Source organism: Propithecus coquereli, unplaced genomic scaffold (genome assembly GCF_000956105.1).
Source record: "Propithecus coquereli isolate 6110/MARCELLA unplaced genomic scaffold, Pcoq_1.0 Scaffold20, whole genome shotgun sequence".
NCBI lineage: Eukaryota > Metazoa > Chordata > Mammalia > Primates > Indriidae > Propithecus > Propithecus coquereli.
This window is the reverse complement of record NW_012144967.1, coordinates 8,386,409-8,403,670: the sequence shown is the minus strand read 5'-3', so window position 1 is coordinate 8,403,670 and position 17,262 is coordinate 8,386,409. Positions and strand designations below refer to the sequence as shown.

At 43.7% G+C, this 17,262-nt stretch overlaps 1 protein-coding gene across 2 annotated transcripts in view; it reads left to right on the top strand.

Moving 5' to 3' along the window:
• Positions 1-17,262, top strand: part of SV2B (synaptic vesicle glycoprotein 2B) — a 161,756-nt gene that overhangs the window by 92,371 nt on the left and 52,123 nt on the right. The window contains exon 1 of one of the 2 annotated variants that reach the window (XM_012643707.1): positions 10,296-11,141. The exons of the other annotated variant lie outside the window; for it this stretch is intronic. Within the exon in view, the coding sequence (XP_012499161.1) occupies positions 10,601-11,141 (541 nt within the window). The 5' untranslated portion in view covers positions 10,296-10,600. Of the gene's footprint in view, positions 1-10,295; positions 11,142-17,262 lie in introns of those variants that run through there. 2 annotated transcript variants of the gene reach the window in all.

Sequence of the window (17,262 nt, the reverse complement as noted above, 5' to 3'; positions counted from 1 at the left end):
GTGGTTCTCCTTGTTCTTTCTGCAGTTCAGTGCTGCCTGCAAGAGCAAGGCTTCTGCCACCTGCTGGGCGGTTTTGGATGAACTACAAGAGACACTGCTCATGATTCTTGATTCTGTCTATAGCTGTACTGTGGGCTGGGACCCTGCTGCTGATCCCAGGGCTGCAGGGTAAATAGCTTCCAGGGGCATCCCATAGCTGTCCCACATCCAGAGTGCCGCTGCGGGAGGGGCAGCTTCCATCTCCTCTCAGGGGACTCACACGCCTTCTTCTAGGAGTCCTCCTCCAGTGGGTGAGTACCTCCACCCGTCCAGGCACCAGCCCCTCTTCCCTCCCCCTTTCAGCTTAGCTCCTGCAAGGGCCTAACTATTGAAGATTTGGGTGAGGGCTTTGGCCTTGCCCTTAAATCACAAAGGAATGATGAACTGCTTCCTAGGGTAAGAAAAGCTTAGGCCAGAGATTCTTGACTTTGAGCAAAAGAAATTATCTGGGGAGGTTGCAAAGAAAGCATATTTCTGTCCCTCTTCTGTTTCAGCAGGTTTGGAATAGGGTCTAGGAGTCTGCTTTTAACTAGCACCGGGCGATTCTCCTGCAGGTGGTGTGAGGACCACACTTTGTGTGGCTTTAGAACACAGTAGAGCATAGAGGGAGAAAATTAGCTTTTCAGAGGGTAACAGGCAAACATTAACATCTGAACAGATCCTCCTCCCAGATATAGTTGCATGATACAAATACATATTCATATAATATTATAATGCTATTGGTTTAATTATATAAATACATGGTTCATCTAGCATTTTCACCTAGTATTATAGTGTGATCATTTTCCTTTTTTCCCTTAAAAAGTCCTTCAAAAACATAATTTTTATATCATCATAATATTTAACTATATGAATAGTTTAGCCAACATTTACTTACCTAGCCCCTGTTGGTTAACATATAGGTTATTTTCAAGGTTTGATGTTATAAATAATGCTTTGATTAACATACTTCTCCATAAATTGTTGTCCTGCTTTTGTATATTAAAACTAAGAACCATACTGAAAATTCAAACTAAGACTGGAATCAAGTATTTGGTATTTAAATACTTCAAGTATTTGGTATTATTTTAAAGTATTTGTTTTTTTCTCCAGCTGAAAAAATCATGTGGCTTGGCTCTTGTTTAATAATCGATTGTTTCTCACACCTTGAAAACTAGCTGTTTTAACACAATAGAAAATTAGATGAATGATTCAGCTGAGAAGAAAGAAGTACTTTTAGTGTAATACTAATGAACCAAGACTTTTTTTAAGTAGGGCAAGCACAGCAATTGTTGGAAGCCTCAAAGAACACTGTCTCCCACTACCAGCCAGTATTGGTATTTTCAAATAAGCCTTGATATTTTCAGCCCACGGGTTGATGTAACCTACTCCAGAAACATCAAGCAGTGTATTTCAGGAAGCATCGCAGGTGGTTAAAACATATTTTATGTTCATAAAGTTGAAAACAAATAACTCAAGCAGTCTTTAGAACCACTGTGCCCCCAGCTAGCTCAGCTAGGAACTTGTTGGTGTTAATAGAAGTCCAACAGGAAAGTCAAAGTGTAAAAGCCTCTGTGTGAATATGTCAAATGATCTCACCTTCGAATTTAATTTTTATTTTTTAAACAAAAGTAAAGCACAACATTAAACAAGTTGGTCTGTTTACAGCAAGGCAGGGGCACTCTGGCTCGTGGGCCGTTTTTGACTTGCTCATTCACTGAGCAAACATTCTCAAGGACCTTCTATGTTCAAGATTCTGTGTTTGGTGCTGGAGGTTCAAAGATAAATAAAATTCAGTGCTTTATCTATGTTGGACTTGCTCGCAATCTCCTGGCAGAGAGAAACATAAACAAAAAGACATGAATAATTCCAATGCAATGTGATAATATATGTGTGCAATGCCATGGCAACTCTTGGAGTAATTCTAAATGTTTAAGAGTAAAGAGACATCACATTGCAAGCCCCCCAAAAAAAGTGGTTAATCAGTTTGTAAATGTTGCTCTTAACTTGAAAGAAACGTTGTCCTAGGTACTAAAATAGTAACAATTGTGTTATTATATATTACTTGGATGGTTCAAAGCATTTTCACAGAAACACAGGAAAATATTGAGTCCGGTGGCTGGACAGGGCCTTAGAAATCACCCAGCACCCAGCACAGTCCCGCATCTGAGAGACGAGGAGCTGAGAACCTTAGAAGGCAAGCGGCTCCATCCAGCGTCCCACGGAGACTTGACGGCAGAGATGGGACCGTAATTCAGGTCCTCTGTTCCGTGGTCGGTGGTCTTTGTCTTAGACAACTGCCTCTAGTTTGTACTGAGTCCCTCTGCCCTGACGACTTTCTCAATTAGGAGGGAACTAAAGTAAGAGGTGTTGTAGGCGAGATGAAGATTTCTTTTCTCACCCATTGCTAGGTTCTCACTCTGATAACAAAAGAGAGATTAACAAGAGAAAAGCATACAAATGTATTTAATATAAGTTTTCTGTGACATGGGTACCTTCAGAAATGAAGACCGAACGAAACAGGGAAACCTGTGTATTTTTGTGGATAGTCGTGCTGGAGTATGGTTGGAGGACAAAAAGGGCGTGATCTAATGGTGATAAACTGGGGAGAACTTACCAAGGCCTGTTTGTTCAGTTTCTTCTCTGTGTCCTGGTCTTTTCAGAGGTGAGGATAGTCCTTTCCTCCAGGTATAGGGTTGGGCACCTTTGGAATGAAGATATTATGACCTACTTTAGAGGAAGGTCAGAGGATTTCTTAATGACCCACTTCAGCAGAGAAGGGTGAGGGGAAGGTCAGAGAGACCCTCCCACTTCTGCTGTTTTCTCAAATGCCAAGGTGCCATATTTTGGGGTAGTGTGTCCTGAACCCCATCAGTTTCTATAAAACTAACTGATAACACATGAAGATCTCATTAGCATCTATCAATTAGTTGCTACTAATTGATTTGCCTCTTTCTTGTTCATGTAAAATATAATAGAATTACAATAAGGTTCTCAAATAACATTTTCTCAGGCTTTACCCCTTGTAATGCCTCAGTCCCCCCCAATTCCTGCTAAGTAGTTTCAGGAGTACCCAAGGACATCTAGTCCTTCTAAGCACAGGGTATCTGCCGTTTTCTTCTTCTGCCCTGACTCATTGGGGTGAATCTCTCATCAAGGCCAATTGCAACTGAAGACACAGTTGCTACCGACTTTTGCCAAGGGTACCAACACATGTGCTCAGCTCCCCAGGGCTGGGTGCTGAGAGGATGCTGGTATCTTGGCTAAGGGGACCACCTTCTGTTGTTGCTTACACCAAAGTTGCTACATTCTAGGCTCCTGATACACCACCAATGCTTGACTGAATCTGCTAAAGAGCTTCAGAATTCTCTCTCCCTCCAGCAGTGACCCATTGGGCTGTGACCAAGCTGCATACCCCAATTCTCTCTTCCCATAGGAAACTCTTGGTCCCACGTGTAAACAGACTCCAGCATGCTTGTCAAATGATCTCTCAAGACATGACATCATCCTAGGATGAATAGAGCTTAGACTCTACTACAAAATTAGCACTTAACTATGTAGAAGAGCCTGTATTCCATGGATATTAACAAGGGTTCCAAGGGAAAAGAGGTCCATGATGGTGGAAAACACTGATCTCAATAGGTTAAATAGGATTTTTTTTGTGGGGTGGGGATAGCGATTTTATTGAGACATAATTCACATATCATAAAATCCCCTCATTGTAAGTGTGCAATTTAATGAGTTTTAGTAAATTTATAGAGTTGTAAAACTATCACTATAATCTAGTTTTAGAACATTCCCATTGACACCCTGCCTCCACCCCAGATTCCCTCTAATTCATTTAGTCAATCCCTACTCCCACCCCATGGCCCTAGGCAACCACTAATCTATTTTCTGTCTTGAAGAATTTGCCTATTCTGGACATTTCATATAGATGGACTCATGCAATATATGTGGCCTTTTGCATTTGGCTTCTTTCACTTGGCATAATGTTCATCTAAGTTGTACTTTGTATCAGTAATTTGTTCCTTTTTATTGCTGGTTAGGATTTCATTGTGTGCATAGACCCCATTTGGTTTATCCATTCATCAGCTGATGGACATTCATATTGTTCCCAGTTTGGGGCCATTACAAATAATGTTGCTATTAACAATAATGCACAAGTCTCTGTGTGGGTATATATTTTTATTTATCTTGGGTGGTTCCTTAGGATGGAATTTCTGTGTTATTTTGTAACGTATGTTTAACATTTTAGGAAACTACCAAACTATTTTCCAAAGGCTGACCATTTTACATTCCACTAACAGTTTCTGAGGGTTCCAGTTCATCACATCCTAGCCAACACTAGCTATTGTCTATTGATTATAGCTATTTGAATGGATGTGCGGTGATATCTCACTATGGTGTTAAACAGCTGTTTGTTCAGGTCTTTTCACAGCCTTTGATACAGCCATGTGCCTTGTCAATCACCAAAAGAAAATGGTGAGTAGAATATGCAATGTTTCCCAAATTTATTTCTCTTAGAATTCTTTTTTTCTCTTAAAGGAGCATATTAAAGGCCTAATGTTCTATAGAACAGATTTTGGGAAGCATTACATCATTTGATTATAATATTATTTTTAACTTTGTTCTCTGTGATATTTAATGATGAACAAGTGTTTACTGCAGAATGATTTTGAATCAAGTAGCATAGAGGCAGAGGTTAATAGAATGGAAGAGTTAAAGGAGGATGCTTATGAGATTGGCAAGGGGGCATTTTTGGAAAGGCGATGGTTTTCATGAGTAACTGTCTGTTTTCCTCTGTGCTTGGTTCCCCATCCCAGCCCAGATGGACCCCACATCTCATGGGGAGTGAGGCTGGGCTCAAGCTGAGATCTTGGCTACAGTTTAATTGTCCATGCTCAGTCGGATAACAATCCTAATGACAACAACAATAATAGCAATTAGGTCAAATGCATGTTGATCACATCTGTGCCAGGCACCGTGCTAAGCACTCATCATGAACTGTCTCATTGAATTCTCGCAACGACCCTGTGATGTAGGTACTCTTCTTGTAAACATTTTTACAGATGAGGAAACTGAGGCACAGAGCAGTTAGTAGTTTGCACACAGGTAGTAGGAAGGAAGTGGCAGAGTCGGGACTTGAACCTGGGACTCTCTGACACCAGCATCTGTGTTGTGTATGCCACCACTGCGCAAAAAGGGCAGATCAGACTGAAAAAGATTTTTGTTTGTCCTAATGACACAGCAATTAAAGATTTCCAGGCTAGAATTTGTCTCCGTAGAGTCGTCTTGGTACAGTCACCCTCGGCCCGTCCCTCTCACCTGATTGGGAATGGACCTCTTGTGCTCCCGTGGGAGTCCCCTCATGTCTGTCTTTCCAGTTCCTGGCCACCACCTTTGTCCAGGCCTCACCTCACCTCTGGACTATGACCAAGCTCACGCGTACACACACACACACACACACACGTGTACACGCACACACACGTGTACATGCACATGTGAAAGCTTCTGGTTTTGCTGTCCTGAGACTTTCTCTTAAAAACCAGGGTGCACACCTTCACCAGGGGATCCTTCTAGATCCATGCTCTACTATACCACACTGCTTTGCTCCGATTAACAACCTTCACTGGCTCCCTTGTCAAAGCAAATTCCAAATCTTGAGCAGGGCATTCACACTGACTGCCGTGTCCTCCCTGTCACATCTCCCAGAATTCCAGACCAGCTGCGGTAGCCCAACTGGCCTCTTCATTGCAGCCCAAAGAAGCAGCCACCCTGCCTCCGTGCCGGTGCTTATCCTGGTTCTCCAGCCTCCAGTACTCTCCTCTCCCTCCGTTGTTTGCTTCCCCGAGCCCTTTCCTGCCCGTGGGTGTCCCCTTACCTCTAGGATGCTATTTCAGCAGAGCCCAGACCACTGTGACCCTTCTCTCCTCTGAAACCCGTTGGAGAACCTACTATCTGTGACCCTGGGCCATCTATCTACCTTCCTCAGCCTCAGTCTTGTTTTCTGTAAAATGGGTGTGGTAATAGTCCTGCCCCATAGGGTTGTCGTGCAGGTTAAAAGAGGTAAAGCATATGATCACTTAGTGCGGTACGTGGCACAGAGCCTCAAGGCAAGTATTCATTAGATCAAAGGTAATAGTTTTAATAATTGAGATTGTGATTTTTATTACCGTATGATGCTCTGTGTTGTTTTAATCTGACTCTCTTATGAGGGGTAGACCTCTTTAGGATGGAGATTGAGTCATGTGATACTCACTGCGATGCCGTCAGCACCAAAGACCCCAGCACATGTTTGTTGACAGGGGTGAGCAAACCCCAACCTGCGTGTCGGAAGCCCAGTGTTGGTCTTTGCTCTGCCAGCAGCTCAGCGTGTGGCCTGGGCTTATCCGCCTGGAGCCTCAGTTTCTCCCACCCCGCATCATCCCTGAGGTTCTGTTTGACTGGCTCCAAATCTAAGCCCCGAATCACTTCTCTGTGTGAATTTGTCCTTTAATCCTCTTGGTCCTCAGTTTCTTTTTTTTTTTTGAGACAGAGTTTCACTCTGTTGCCCTGGCTAGAGTGAGTGCCGTGGCGTCATCCTAGCTCACAGCAACCTCAAACTCCTGGGCTCAAGCGATCCTTCTGTCTCAGCCTCCTGAGTAGCTGGGACTACAGGCATGTGCCACCACGCCCAGCTAATTTTTTCTATATATTTTTAGTTGTCCAGATAATTTCTTTCTATTTTTTTAGTAGAGACGGGGTCTCGCTCTTGCTCAGGCTGGTCTCGACCTCCTGAGCTCAAACGATCCGCCTGCCTCGGCCTCCCAGAGTGCTAGGATTACAGGCGTGAGCCACCACGCCCAGCCAAGTCCTCGGTTTCTTTACCTGTGAAATGGGGAGAATAATCTCGTTTTACTATTGGCTATGGGAATAAATGAGGTATTGTTTATAAAATGCTCACCTTGGTCCTCAGTTAGTAGTCGCACTGTGGTGGCTTTATCGTTGCTGTTGCTAAACACTAGGCTTGTTGACTGTATTAGTTTCCTGGAGCTGCCATAAAAAAGTACTGCAGGCTGCAAGCTGGGTGGCTTAAACCGCGGACATTTGTCGTTTCACAGTTCTGGAGCTTAGACGTTCAAAATCACAGTGTCCACAGGGCTGATTCCTTCTGAGAGCTGCGAGGCAGGATCTGTTCCAGGTCCCCCTCTTAGCTTCTGGCAGCCCCAGGCTTGCAGATGGCATCTTCCCGGGTCTGCACATCCTTGTCCCTCTGTGCGTGTCTGTCTCTGTGTCCAGATTTCCCCTGTTGATACGGACACGAGTCATATTTGATTAGGACCCACCCTAATGACCTCATCTTAACTTGATTACCGCTGTAAAGACCCTGTTTCCTGATAAGGTCACTGTTAGGCTTAAAGAATTCACCCTCCCCAAACTTCCATCCAAACCTCCATAAAACCCACCACTCTCCCCTTCCTAGGGGTGTGTTAGGAGGTAGCCTTTGCCAGACCCCTCGGGAGATGAGTGAAACGCAGGAGGGAACTTACTTTCCTTATCCCTCCTGATAAGGACGAGGCTTATCCCTCCCCACAGGGCTCCCAGGAACTGGTTGTTTTGAAAGGAATTTATTACAGCGGCTGTTCTGGCCCAGTTGCTCACTCCCTCCGGAAAAACCTCTATAAAACCCAAGGCTCTCCCCTCCCTCGGTGTGGATGCTCTTTTCAGCCTCCCCTGTCTGCACCCAGATCTCAGATAAACAGCATTTTGCTACACCTGAGGCTTCGTGTGTCTCCCTCTCGGCTCCGGACCTAACAGTCACCGTCTGAGGTACTAGAGGTTAGGGCTTCAACAGACCTTCATGCTGCAGGACACAATTCAGCTGATAACGTCGAAATACAAAATCACTCAACAGTGATTCCCCATCACTCCTCTGTGCTGGCCACTCACAGTGGTTCTTTTGACTGAATGTGGTGAGGGGATTTCGTTTTGACAAAGGTGTGCTTCTTTCCGCAAAGCAAGTCCCAGAACCTTTGTCCCGAGTGGTATTTCCCACATGTGCTTCTGGAATTGCAAGTCTATCGTTTCTGGGTCGTGACATTTTTGTAGGGCCCCTAGGATGGAAATAACACACCAGCTCTCAGGCAGTTGGCATCCTTTCTCTGTTTTTATGGCACTCTGCAAACTTTCGTGCTGTTTACATACGATTTATATTCCTCTGGTGGTCCCTAAATGGATGTAATAAAAACGGATTTAGAATATTAATCTGTCTTGGTTCAGGCCAACATGGTCTAATATAAATTTATTTACTGGGGATGGTGAAAAATCTGAGAGGATAGAGTGGGAATATGTTCTTAGCAAATATTTCTTGTTGGCTGCTATGGCATGGTTTTCCAAAGCGCAGTTTCTGGATTCCCTGTGTTGTTAGTGGAAACTGCAGATTTCCAGGCCCTACCCCTCCTCTGCAGGTCCTGTGTCTTTGGGGGAGGAGTCCTAGGATTTGCATTTCTATTGAGCCTCCCATGGTCAGAGTGGTTCTGGCCCACCCTGCGGAGATTGAGAACCACCAGTCTCTGGTGTCCTCCCAGAAGGAAATGCATTGTGTTGTTTGAGTCAGCTGAGTCACAAAGCGTGAGTCTGTCCAGGGCTGAGGGCGTGGAGGGCCTGGTGGCAGGTGTGGGGCAGAGGCCCAGGGATGGGCTGTGGGCAGGGGGGAGTCCAGGCGCCACGACGTGGACAAATGTGTCCTGTCTATTGAGAGGTGACATCTGCCGAGTGCAGTGAAAAGACAGTGGATTTCAGGTGCCACAGGGGACCTGTGAAGGTTGCCGGCCTATGTACTGTTGGCAGGTGGATTGAGCTTGGGAGTGGATCTCTGGCAGCCCCAAGGTGTGGAACTCTGAGCACCATGCCTGTCAGAGACTCTGGCAGCTGGGGAGAGTTGGGGGAGTAGGAGGTTTGGGGGGCTGGCCTCTATCCCTGAGGGCCCTCAGAGCCAGTTGGGGAGTTGTGTGCAAACTCACATTTCTGAGCTCAACCAGCCCTTCTGCATGCTCTGGGAATCTGTATTTTTAAAGATCCCCAGGTGACCTAATGTGACAGTCCCTCAGAACAGCACCTGGAAGCATGAGGGCTATGGAAAGAACTGGCTTTGGGACCAGTGGTCCCTTGGGTTGAGTCCTGGTGCCATGACCTTGATCATGTTACTCACCCACTCTGACCATAGTTTCCTTATCTCTAAGATGAAGATACAAACACTTTTCTTTCTTTTTTTAGTGTTGGGAGAGTGAGGAATACAGGATAAGGGATGTGATACACTTAGCACATTTTCTAGTACACAGTAGGCACCATGAAATGGTGGCTCCAAACCTTGTGAGACCTGAGATTATAGGAAGGTAATTAGGGCAGGATGACAGTCCATTGGGTGCAGGAGTCGATAGAGGGATGCAATGATTGAAATTAGGATATAGGACAGAGCCCTGGCTCTAGACAGTACTGTCTCCTGGTTTCCAGAATTAAAACTAAAGGAAAAAAAAGCAATGAAATGTCAAGGCTTAAGTGGTATTTACCATGCAGGCCAGGCACTATTCTAAGCACTTTAGCACAACCTTATGAGTTAAGTGCTGTTGCTCTCCTCATCTTGCACACGGGAAGATGGGGGCTGGGAAAGGTGTGTGCATGGTCACACAACCGCTATGCAGCGGCATCAAGTTTCAGACCCACGCTATCCGGCTCTGGCTGTTCAGCCCCTTGTCCCTGCCTGTTTAAGCCACCTGCATGGTCAGTAGCCTCTGAACCGCAATGCTGAGTCTCAAAAGTAAGCCGGGCCTCAGGAAAAACAGTTCTGGATATTTCTTTGCCATACATTTCTAGCTGTAAAATTGTATAGCCACTCCATAACAAAGTTAGAAAAGCTGGCATTTGTGTAACAGAAATGGAGCTGTAATAAACCTCCACTGTTGCCAAAGGCTTGATAAATTCCAATAGGTAATTCATAACACAAAACTGTCTTGCACTGAAAATCCCTTGGCCACTTTATACTGCATTCTTGGGTACGATCTGATCCCTTTCATGGGTTAACTGGAGCTTCAAAGGGCCTCGCTGACCACTGTTCCTTTGGTCTCACTGATTCAATCCTTATTTGGTTGATACTACTCTGAACGTCTAATCAAGATTTCCTCTACCTACACACGAAGCGTCAGCATTAGCAAATATATTCAGTTTAATTCTGAGACTGTTTTGTCAGAGTTTCAGCCTTTTGTAACATTTCTTCTCTTTCCCTTCTCTCTACTCTCAGGGCATAACCTTCAGTGGCGGTACAAACCGGGCCGCAAGCAAGCCGCCATTCCCGCTCACGCCTTGTCAAGAAAAACAGCTGGATCCATTTCTAATCAACACTTCCCAACACAGCACCCCTGGATCTCTGAAGGGGACCAGACCAGAGTTTGAAACTTTCCAAAGACTTTCAATAGATATCTCATGCAAAAGGATACTTAGGTTGCCTTTGCACAAATCTGGTTGATTTGAGAGACAAAAGAGGAGAAAACAGGTGTGACTTTCACCCCACAAGTCACATGAACATACTCTACATTTAAACGACATAATGAATGATGGTTATCGAAATAGCCCAAACCTCTACCACGGAGCAAGGGATATAGCCCGAGAGGCAACCAGGCAGTCCCGGCACCAAGGAATGGATGACTACAAGTACCAGGACAATTACGAGGGCTATGCCCCCAGTGATGGCTATTACCGTGGCAATGAGTCCAACCCAGAAGAAGATGCTCAGAGTGATGTCACAGAAGGTCATGATGAGGAAGACGAGATCTATGAGGGCGAGTACCAGGGTATCCCTCACCCAGATGATGTCAAGGCCAAGCAGACCAAGATGGCCCCCTCCAGGGCAGATGGCCTTCCAGGCCAGGCAGACCTGATGGCTGAGAGGATGGAAGACGAGGAGCAACTGGCCCACCAGTATGAGACCATCATGGAGGAGTGTGGCCATGGCCGCTTCCAGTGGACGCTCTTTTTTGTCTTGGGTTTGGCCCTGATGGCCGATGGGGTGGAGGTGTTTGTGGTGAGTTTTGCCCTGCCCAGTGCAGAGAAGGACATGTGTTTGTCCAGTTCCAAGAAAGGAATGCTTGGTAAGTGGAAATTTCCAACACTCATTCTCTTTGTGGCATTAAAAATATGAAAGGGAAGGAGAAGTAAAATTTATATTGTACCTGTCATTGTTAGGAACTTTAAATATATTGGTGTATCTATTTTGCTGTTAAGGTATTTTTATCTCAGAGAAATCAATTGATTGGCTTAAGTTTATACAGTGAGTGAGTATCAGAGCCTGGATTCTTATCCAGGTCTGACGTCTGAGCTCTTAGTTGGTTTTCCAAATTTTGTTGCCTCCTTTAGAGTCAGATTTCTCTCTTCTTCAGGTTAAACCATCTTCTGTGTCCAAATGACAAATACATCTTGGCAGTGGCAAGCTAGAAGTCTCATCCACTTGGTCCTTCTCTCTGTGTCTTTCCAGAATCTGATAGCATCTGCTCCTGCTTTCTCTTGTACATAAGTGTTAGTGGGCTGAATGCCCAGGTGCCTTGGGGATGAACAGTGGGCGTGAGCACCCCAGTGGAGCCCCTGCAGGCTGTTGGGAACCATGGAGAGAAGCACAGATGGGTAGAGGACCAGCTTGCAAATCGGTTGTGAGATTAGCACCATCAGAGCCAAGCACCACTATCTGGGCTTGAGGCAGAGAGGATTTTGTGAAGTTAGAGAGAGGATGGGCGCAAATGGTGTGATGTAGAAGACAGTCCCCATTATATAGACAAGGGTTTATCTTGGTCACCAAATATCCTGCAAAACATATCCACTCTCTAAATTAAGGGCCCATGCAATTGATCGTGTAGCAAACATGCTGTTATTGAGAACTAACTACTAGTCAAATTCTCATTCAAGATCAAGACATGCTTTTGCATTCAAGAGTTAAAAATCTGTCTAGCAACTTAGCTCATTCATTCAACAGATATTTATTATGGTCTATAATGTGTTAGTCTCTATGCTCAGGCCCTGGGAAGAAAAGAGTCCTTGCCTCTCTGAGAATTTACATATAGCTGGACAAGCAGGCATTAACAAACAGAATTATTTAGTTACTATAGTGATAAGCACTATTAAATACCTTGTGTGATTGTGGTCCTCCAACACTGGCTTTAGAACAGGGGTTGACAAACATTTCTGTAAAGGTTCAGGTAGTAAATATTTAAGATGTTGCAGACCCAGATGGTCTCTGTCACAACTCAGCTCTGCCACTATAGCATAATGGCAGCCACTGACAACATGTAAATAAATGGGCGTGATTCTGTTCCGATTAAACTTTATTTACAAAAACAGCCAGGGGTCCAGATTTAGCCTGAGGGCTGCAGTTTGCTGACCTTTGATTTAGAACCACTATAAATAAGATTGGAATATAAAATAAAGAAAACATCTGCATAAAGAATTGTCCCTGGGAGCTTTTAAAAATTGTTTTACACATTTGTGCTTAACTAAAGGGCCATTTAAAATAATGAGAACTGTGTCAGATATGACCATTAGGGAATCCAAGGAGACTGAGTGCATACAGGCAGAAGAAATGGCTTGAGAAGCAAGGATATCACCCAGAGTTTTTAAACACCAACAGAATTTTAATACAGTTCCTTTTCATATTAAAAAAAATTCTGGTAGCTGCCTTTAAGTATAAATAGTAGATTTTTTTAAAGGAAAAATACGAAGAAAGAAGCAAACAAAAACCCAAAACAAAACAAGACTATCCCCAGCTGATCTAAACATTTCCAAGACATTAATTTGTTTTGTGTTTTCCCCAACGAAACCCTGGGTCCCTGTTAGTCCAAATTGGCAATGTCAGTAATGATTTCATGCCCTGCTGGTCTTGCTGGCACCACGGTGCCCAGTAACCTCATTAACAGAGCTGCAGTATGGTTGTGGCTCCTGCTGGCTCCCGGGACAAATGCTAGGAGTTGAGGGAACGTGGTTCTAATCTGGAGAGCTTGCATTTGTGCAATTTTGCTTTCAGTTTGCCAAGAAGATGCTATGACTCAGCCCAAGGGGAGCAGGCAGACCATCTGTCAGAGAAGGACTTCCTGGGCACTTGTGGGACCCTCTTTGTGGTCAAGAAAGTGGGCGTCTAAGTGTTTCCAGGGAAGTGGATGATCTGAGGCTCTCTTGCGGCCAGAATTTCCACATGCTCTCACAACCTTCAGAGTCACCAAGGAGATGATTTTTATCCTCGGGTATAAACACAAGGAAACAGATCCAGAGAGTTTTTCTAAGGTCACACATCTAGTAAGTGCTGAGCGCAAAGTCTGTGCTCATTCTGCGTCACCATACTGCCTCTCTCTCATGCCTGGTCTGTGGAAAGGAAGCCTGGCCATGGCACAGGCTTCTGTGTCATCGGGCACCCTGTAGATATTGTTTAGAACGCCATGGATTGCTTCCGGCAGAAAGGGAGCACAGTGTGGTGAATGTGGTGTGAGCTCTGGAGACTGACCTCTAGGGTTTGGCAACTGGGTGTATCATTTATCAGCTAGTGACCTTGGCTCGTTACATTTAATAACTCCTCTAATTCTCAGTTTTTCCACCTGTGGAATAAGACTAGTAATACCTTGTCATGAGGACTGAATGAGATAATGCAAGTAAAACAACCAGTACCCAGTGCCCCTACACAACTATTAGTTCTTGTTACTTTGTATTCTGACGTTCTCCCTTCTGGCGTTTGCAGTGAGTTCTAGTTGCAGTGAGATGATGGACTAACAGGACCCTGGAGCTGGTGCTTAGGATTCGATCCTTGCTGTGCCAATTCCCAGTAGGGTGATTTCTGGAAAGTTGCTTAGCTTCTCTGTGCCTTAGCTTCCTTGTCTGCAAAATGGAGATAATAATGGTATCTACTTCATAGCGTTTTTGTGAGGATTAAATACATTTAATGTGTTTAACTTGGCTAAAACAGTGCCTGCACATAATAGGTGCTCAAGAAATTTTAGTTATTGTTATTGCTGATTATGGTTGTTATTATTACTGAACTGATGGCTTGTTAATGGTGAGCCACCCAAATTCAGAAACTAATTTCAGTTTCAATTCAGGTGACATTGCAAATTTCTTTCAGCCAATTTTTTTTTTTTATTGCAGACTTTTAAGGTCAAGCTTACCCTACCCTAGTGGTGCAAAGGTCCTTTGCGTTTGACTGCTAACCCAGTTCTTTCTCTCTTTTCCCTTCCTCTCTGTTTTAAAAAAGAAACTCTCTGAAAGTGATACATCTGGGCTTGGCTCCCACTTGATGTCTAGGAAGAGAATTCAGTAAGAGAACTCCCACCCCTAAATTCAAGTCTCAAATCATAGAATATTTTGTTACTTTCTTCCTGGAAATAAATGAATCAGTTCAGAAAATAAAAAACTTGTCCCTTGCCCAGGTGACAAAAATATCTGGGTGCTATGGTGCCACTTTTCTGAGCTTTTAGAAGAATGCAAATTTGCTTCTCTCAAGCATTGTGTTTTAGTGGGTCTCTCATCTAGAAGTGTCTCACTTGAGGAAGAAAAAGGTCTGTGAGCATGTTGGCATTGAAGGCTCAGCCTTGCTTAATATCCAGAGGTTGGTCTCCTTCAAGACAATGAGAATGCATTCATTTGTTAATTAAACTCTTCATCCATTCTTTTTCTTAAAAATTATTGGATATTACCACATGCCTGTATTCCTCTGGTTTAAGCAATACAAGAAGACAAAGTCCTGGCACTTAGTGAGTTTCGTTCTAACTATGGAAATAGAGGTCACGCACAAAAAATAAAAATACAAACAGCACAATACAGTTGTGCAATGTGACATTTGATCTTATCACTCTTATTCACAAAGGGAGGAAATGAAGACAGGGGAAGGGATAGAGTCTGAGGTTGGGGGGTTTCGAGAGGTAGGGGACTTGTTTTTGCACCTGCTCTACTATTTAATGTTTATGTGACTTTGGGCCAATCTGAAGTCTCCCTTCTGAGATCTCACCATTTTAGGTGGTTAATGAATGAACCCACATTTCTTTTGATCTCCTTTGATGTAATATTTAAGCATGTTCTGGGTATATGTAAAAAAAATCACCCAAAGAAATGAGTTTTAAGGTAGGAAAGTTCAGGGATACCTGGCACAGCAAGCCATTTGTTCTTTCCAATGACATTGAATTGTTGGTATGTCAGGGCCTGTTTCCTTGTAGCCCGATGACAATATTGGCAGCATGTAAGACACACCAACAGCATCCTTCTGTGTCTGCATTTGATCAATTGACATCAAAGTTTTTTCATAATTGTAAAAATAACCCTCCTTCCCGGAACTGTGGGCTATTCCCTACCTTCATGCCTGTTGAAGGAAAGAAAGCTCCACTTTCAGGCCAGAGTTCCATGTGTTGCCTGAAGAATTTTGATTTCTTGGAAGAGTCTAGTCACTTGGCATGTATTTTATTGGCTTTCGTATTTCTTGCCATCTGCAGTGAAAGACTTGGGGAGTTCTACGCTTCAGACAGTGATTTAGAACCTAACAGTTGCCCCTGGGGCTTGGTGTCTATGCCAGCTACGTGGAAGACACGGAGCAATGTCAGATGGGGCAGAGTCATAAGAATAAATTGTGAGTTGAATTTTCATAGCAGCTCAGAGATGGATGTGTTACTCTGCTGTCATGAAAGATCATCCTTTAATTATTTTATATGTAAATTCTAGCTGAACATTTGAGTTATGAGCTACTTTTTCTTTAGCCCTGAATTCAGAGTGTCAGTTCCTGAAAGGAGGAGCTACTCTGTGTCCTGGGGGGTCACAGCTTTGGCACAAAATATGTGCTCAGTAAATACATACTCATGATGGTGAAATCCACCATTAGGGATTTTCATATATTCCTTTTTGTGTTTGATTTATATCAGCTGTTCTTATTTATATTGTTTAGACCATGAATTCTTTAGAATGGAAGGAAAGATAAGGGCTCCCTTAACGGAGCACACACAGGTTGCCATGTTTAGGAGGGTGGGCTTAATTCCACAGGCAATAGAGAGCTGCTCAATGGGAAGCTATGAAAAGCCTTTGAGGAAGGAAGTGATAGGATGGGGTCTGTGGTTTAGGCTGATCCCTCTACCCCAGTGATCTTGGCACTGGGAGTGGTTCTAGAGGAGCAGAATCTTGAGGATGTTTTCTGAATTGGTTTGGGGTTTCTGAAATTGGCTTTCTAATAATTTGGTTACATTTAAAGACATTTTTGACTTTGTTTCCTGTAGTAAAGAGAACATGGATAGTCCACGGTGTGATGTGGCGATAAAGATACATAAAATATCACCACTGGAGACTCCTAATCAAACGCTTATGGCAGGCAAACCATGTACATGATACCTTCGGACATTTTTGTCAAACTAATGAACACAATGACTTTGGCTGGTTGTTCCTAATGTTGCTGGACAAAGTGGGGAAGGAAGAGAGAGAGAGAGAGACAGAGAGAGAGAGGAGATAGTTAAAAAGAGAGAGAAAAGTCAGGGTAACACAGGATGGTTCTTACCTTCCGCAGGTGTTGGGAGAATTGAATGGAATTACCCATGTTACCTGTCCAGCTCAGGCTCAGCACACAGTAGGCACTCAGTCAATATTTATCCTGCTCCTCTGATCCAGCTGCAAAACCTGATGTTTTAGCTTCTCACTTGCTTTAACTTTGGTTAGGGCAAGGATGTCTCGGTGCATCCTGTCTACTTTGCTTGCAGAGTATCTCCCTTGGCAATGGGACTTTCAAAGACTTTGAGGAGTTTTTTTTTTCCCCTCCACAGTTATATGCACGCTCCAGGAAGAACCTGGAAATAAAAGATGTTTTGTAACTATTGATTTACTAATTATTGGAATAAAAATGTGTTATTTACATTGGTCCACCTATATTTATGTTTATATTTGCTCCCACCATGGAAAACTTCACCAAGAATAAAAAAGACTCATAAGACTTTTAATCCACATGTTTGAAAATATGATCTTCCAGACAATGGAAAATACAACAGGAATAAATGGGAAGAATTCTTAAGTAAACTGGCATATTTTGGGAATGGAGGTGGAAGTTGCAGGGTCCGGTGTGGGCTGGAAATGTATAAGTAGCTTATTCCCTGTCCAAGTGTATGTAAGCCTTTCGTGACCCAATCAAGAGGGTTTAGATATGGATCTTTTACAGAATCATAGTGGATGTTATTCTGATTACCTAGTGCTGCATATCAAACAAACGAACAAACA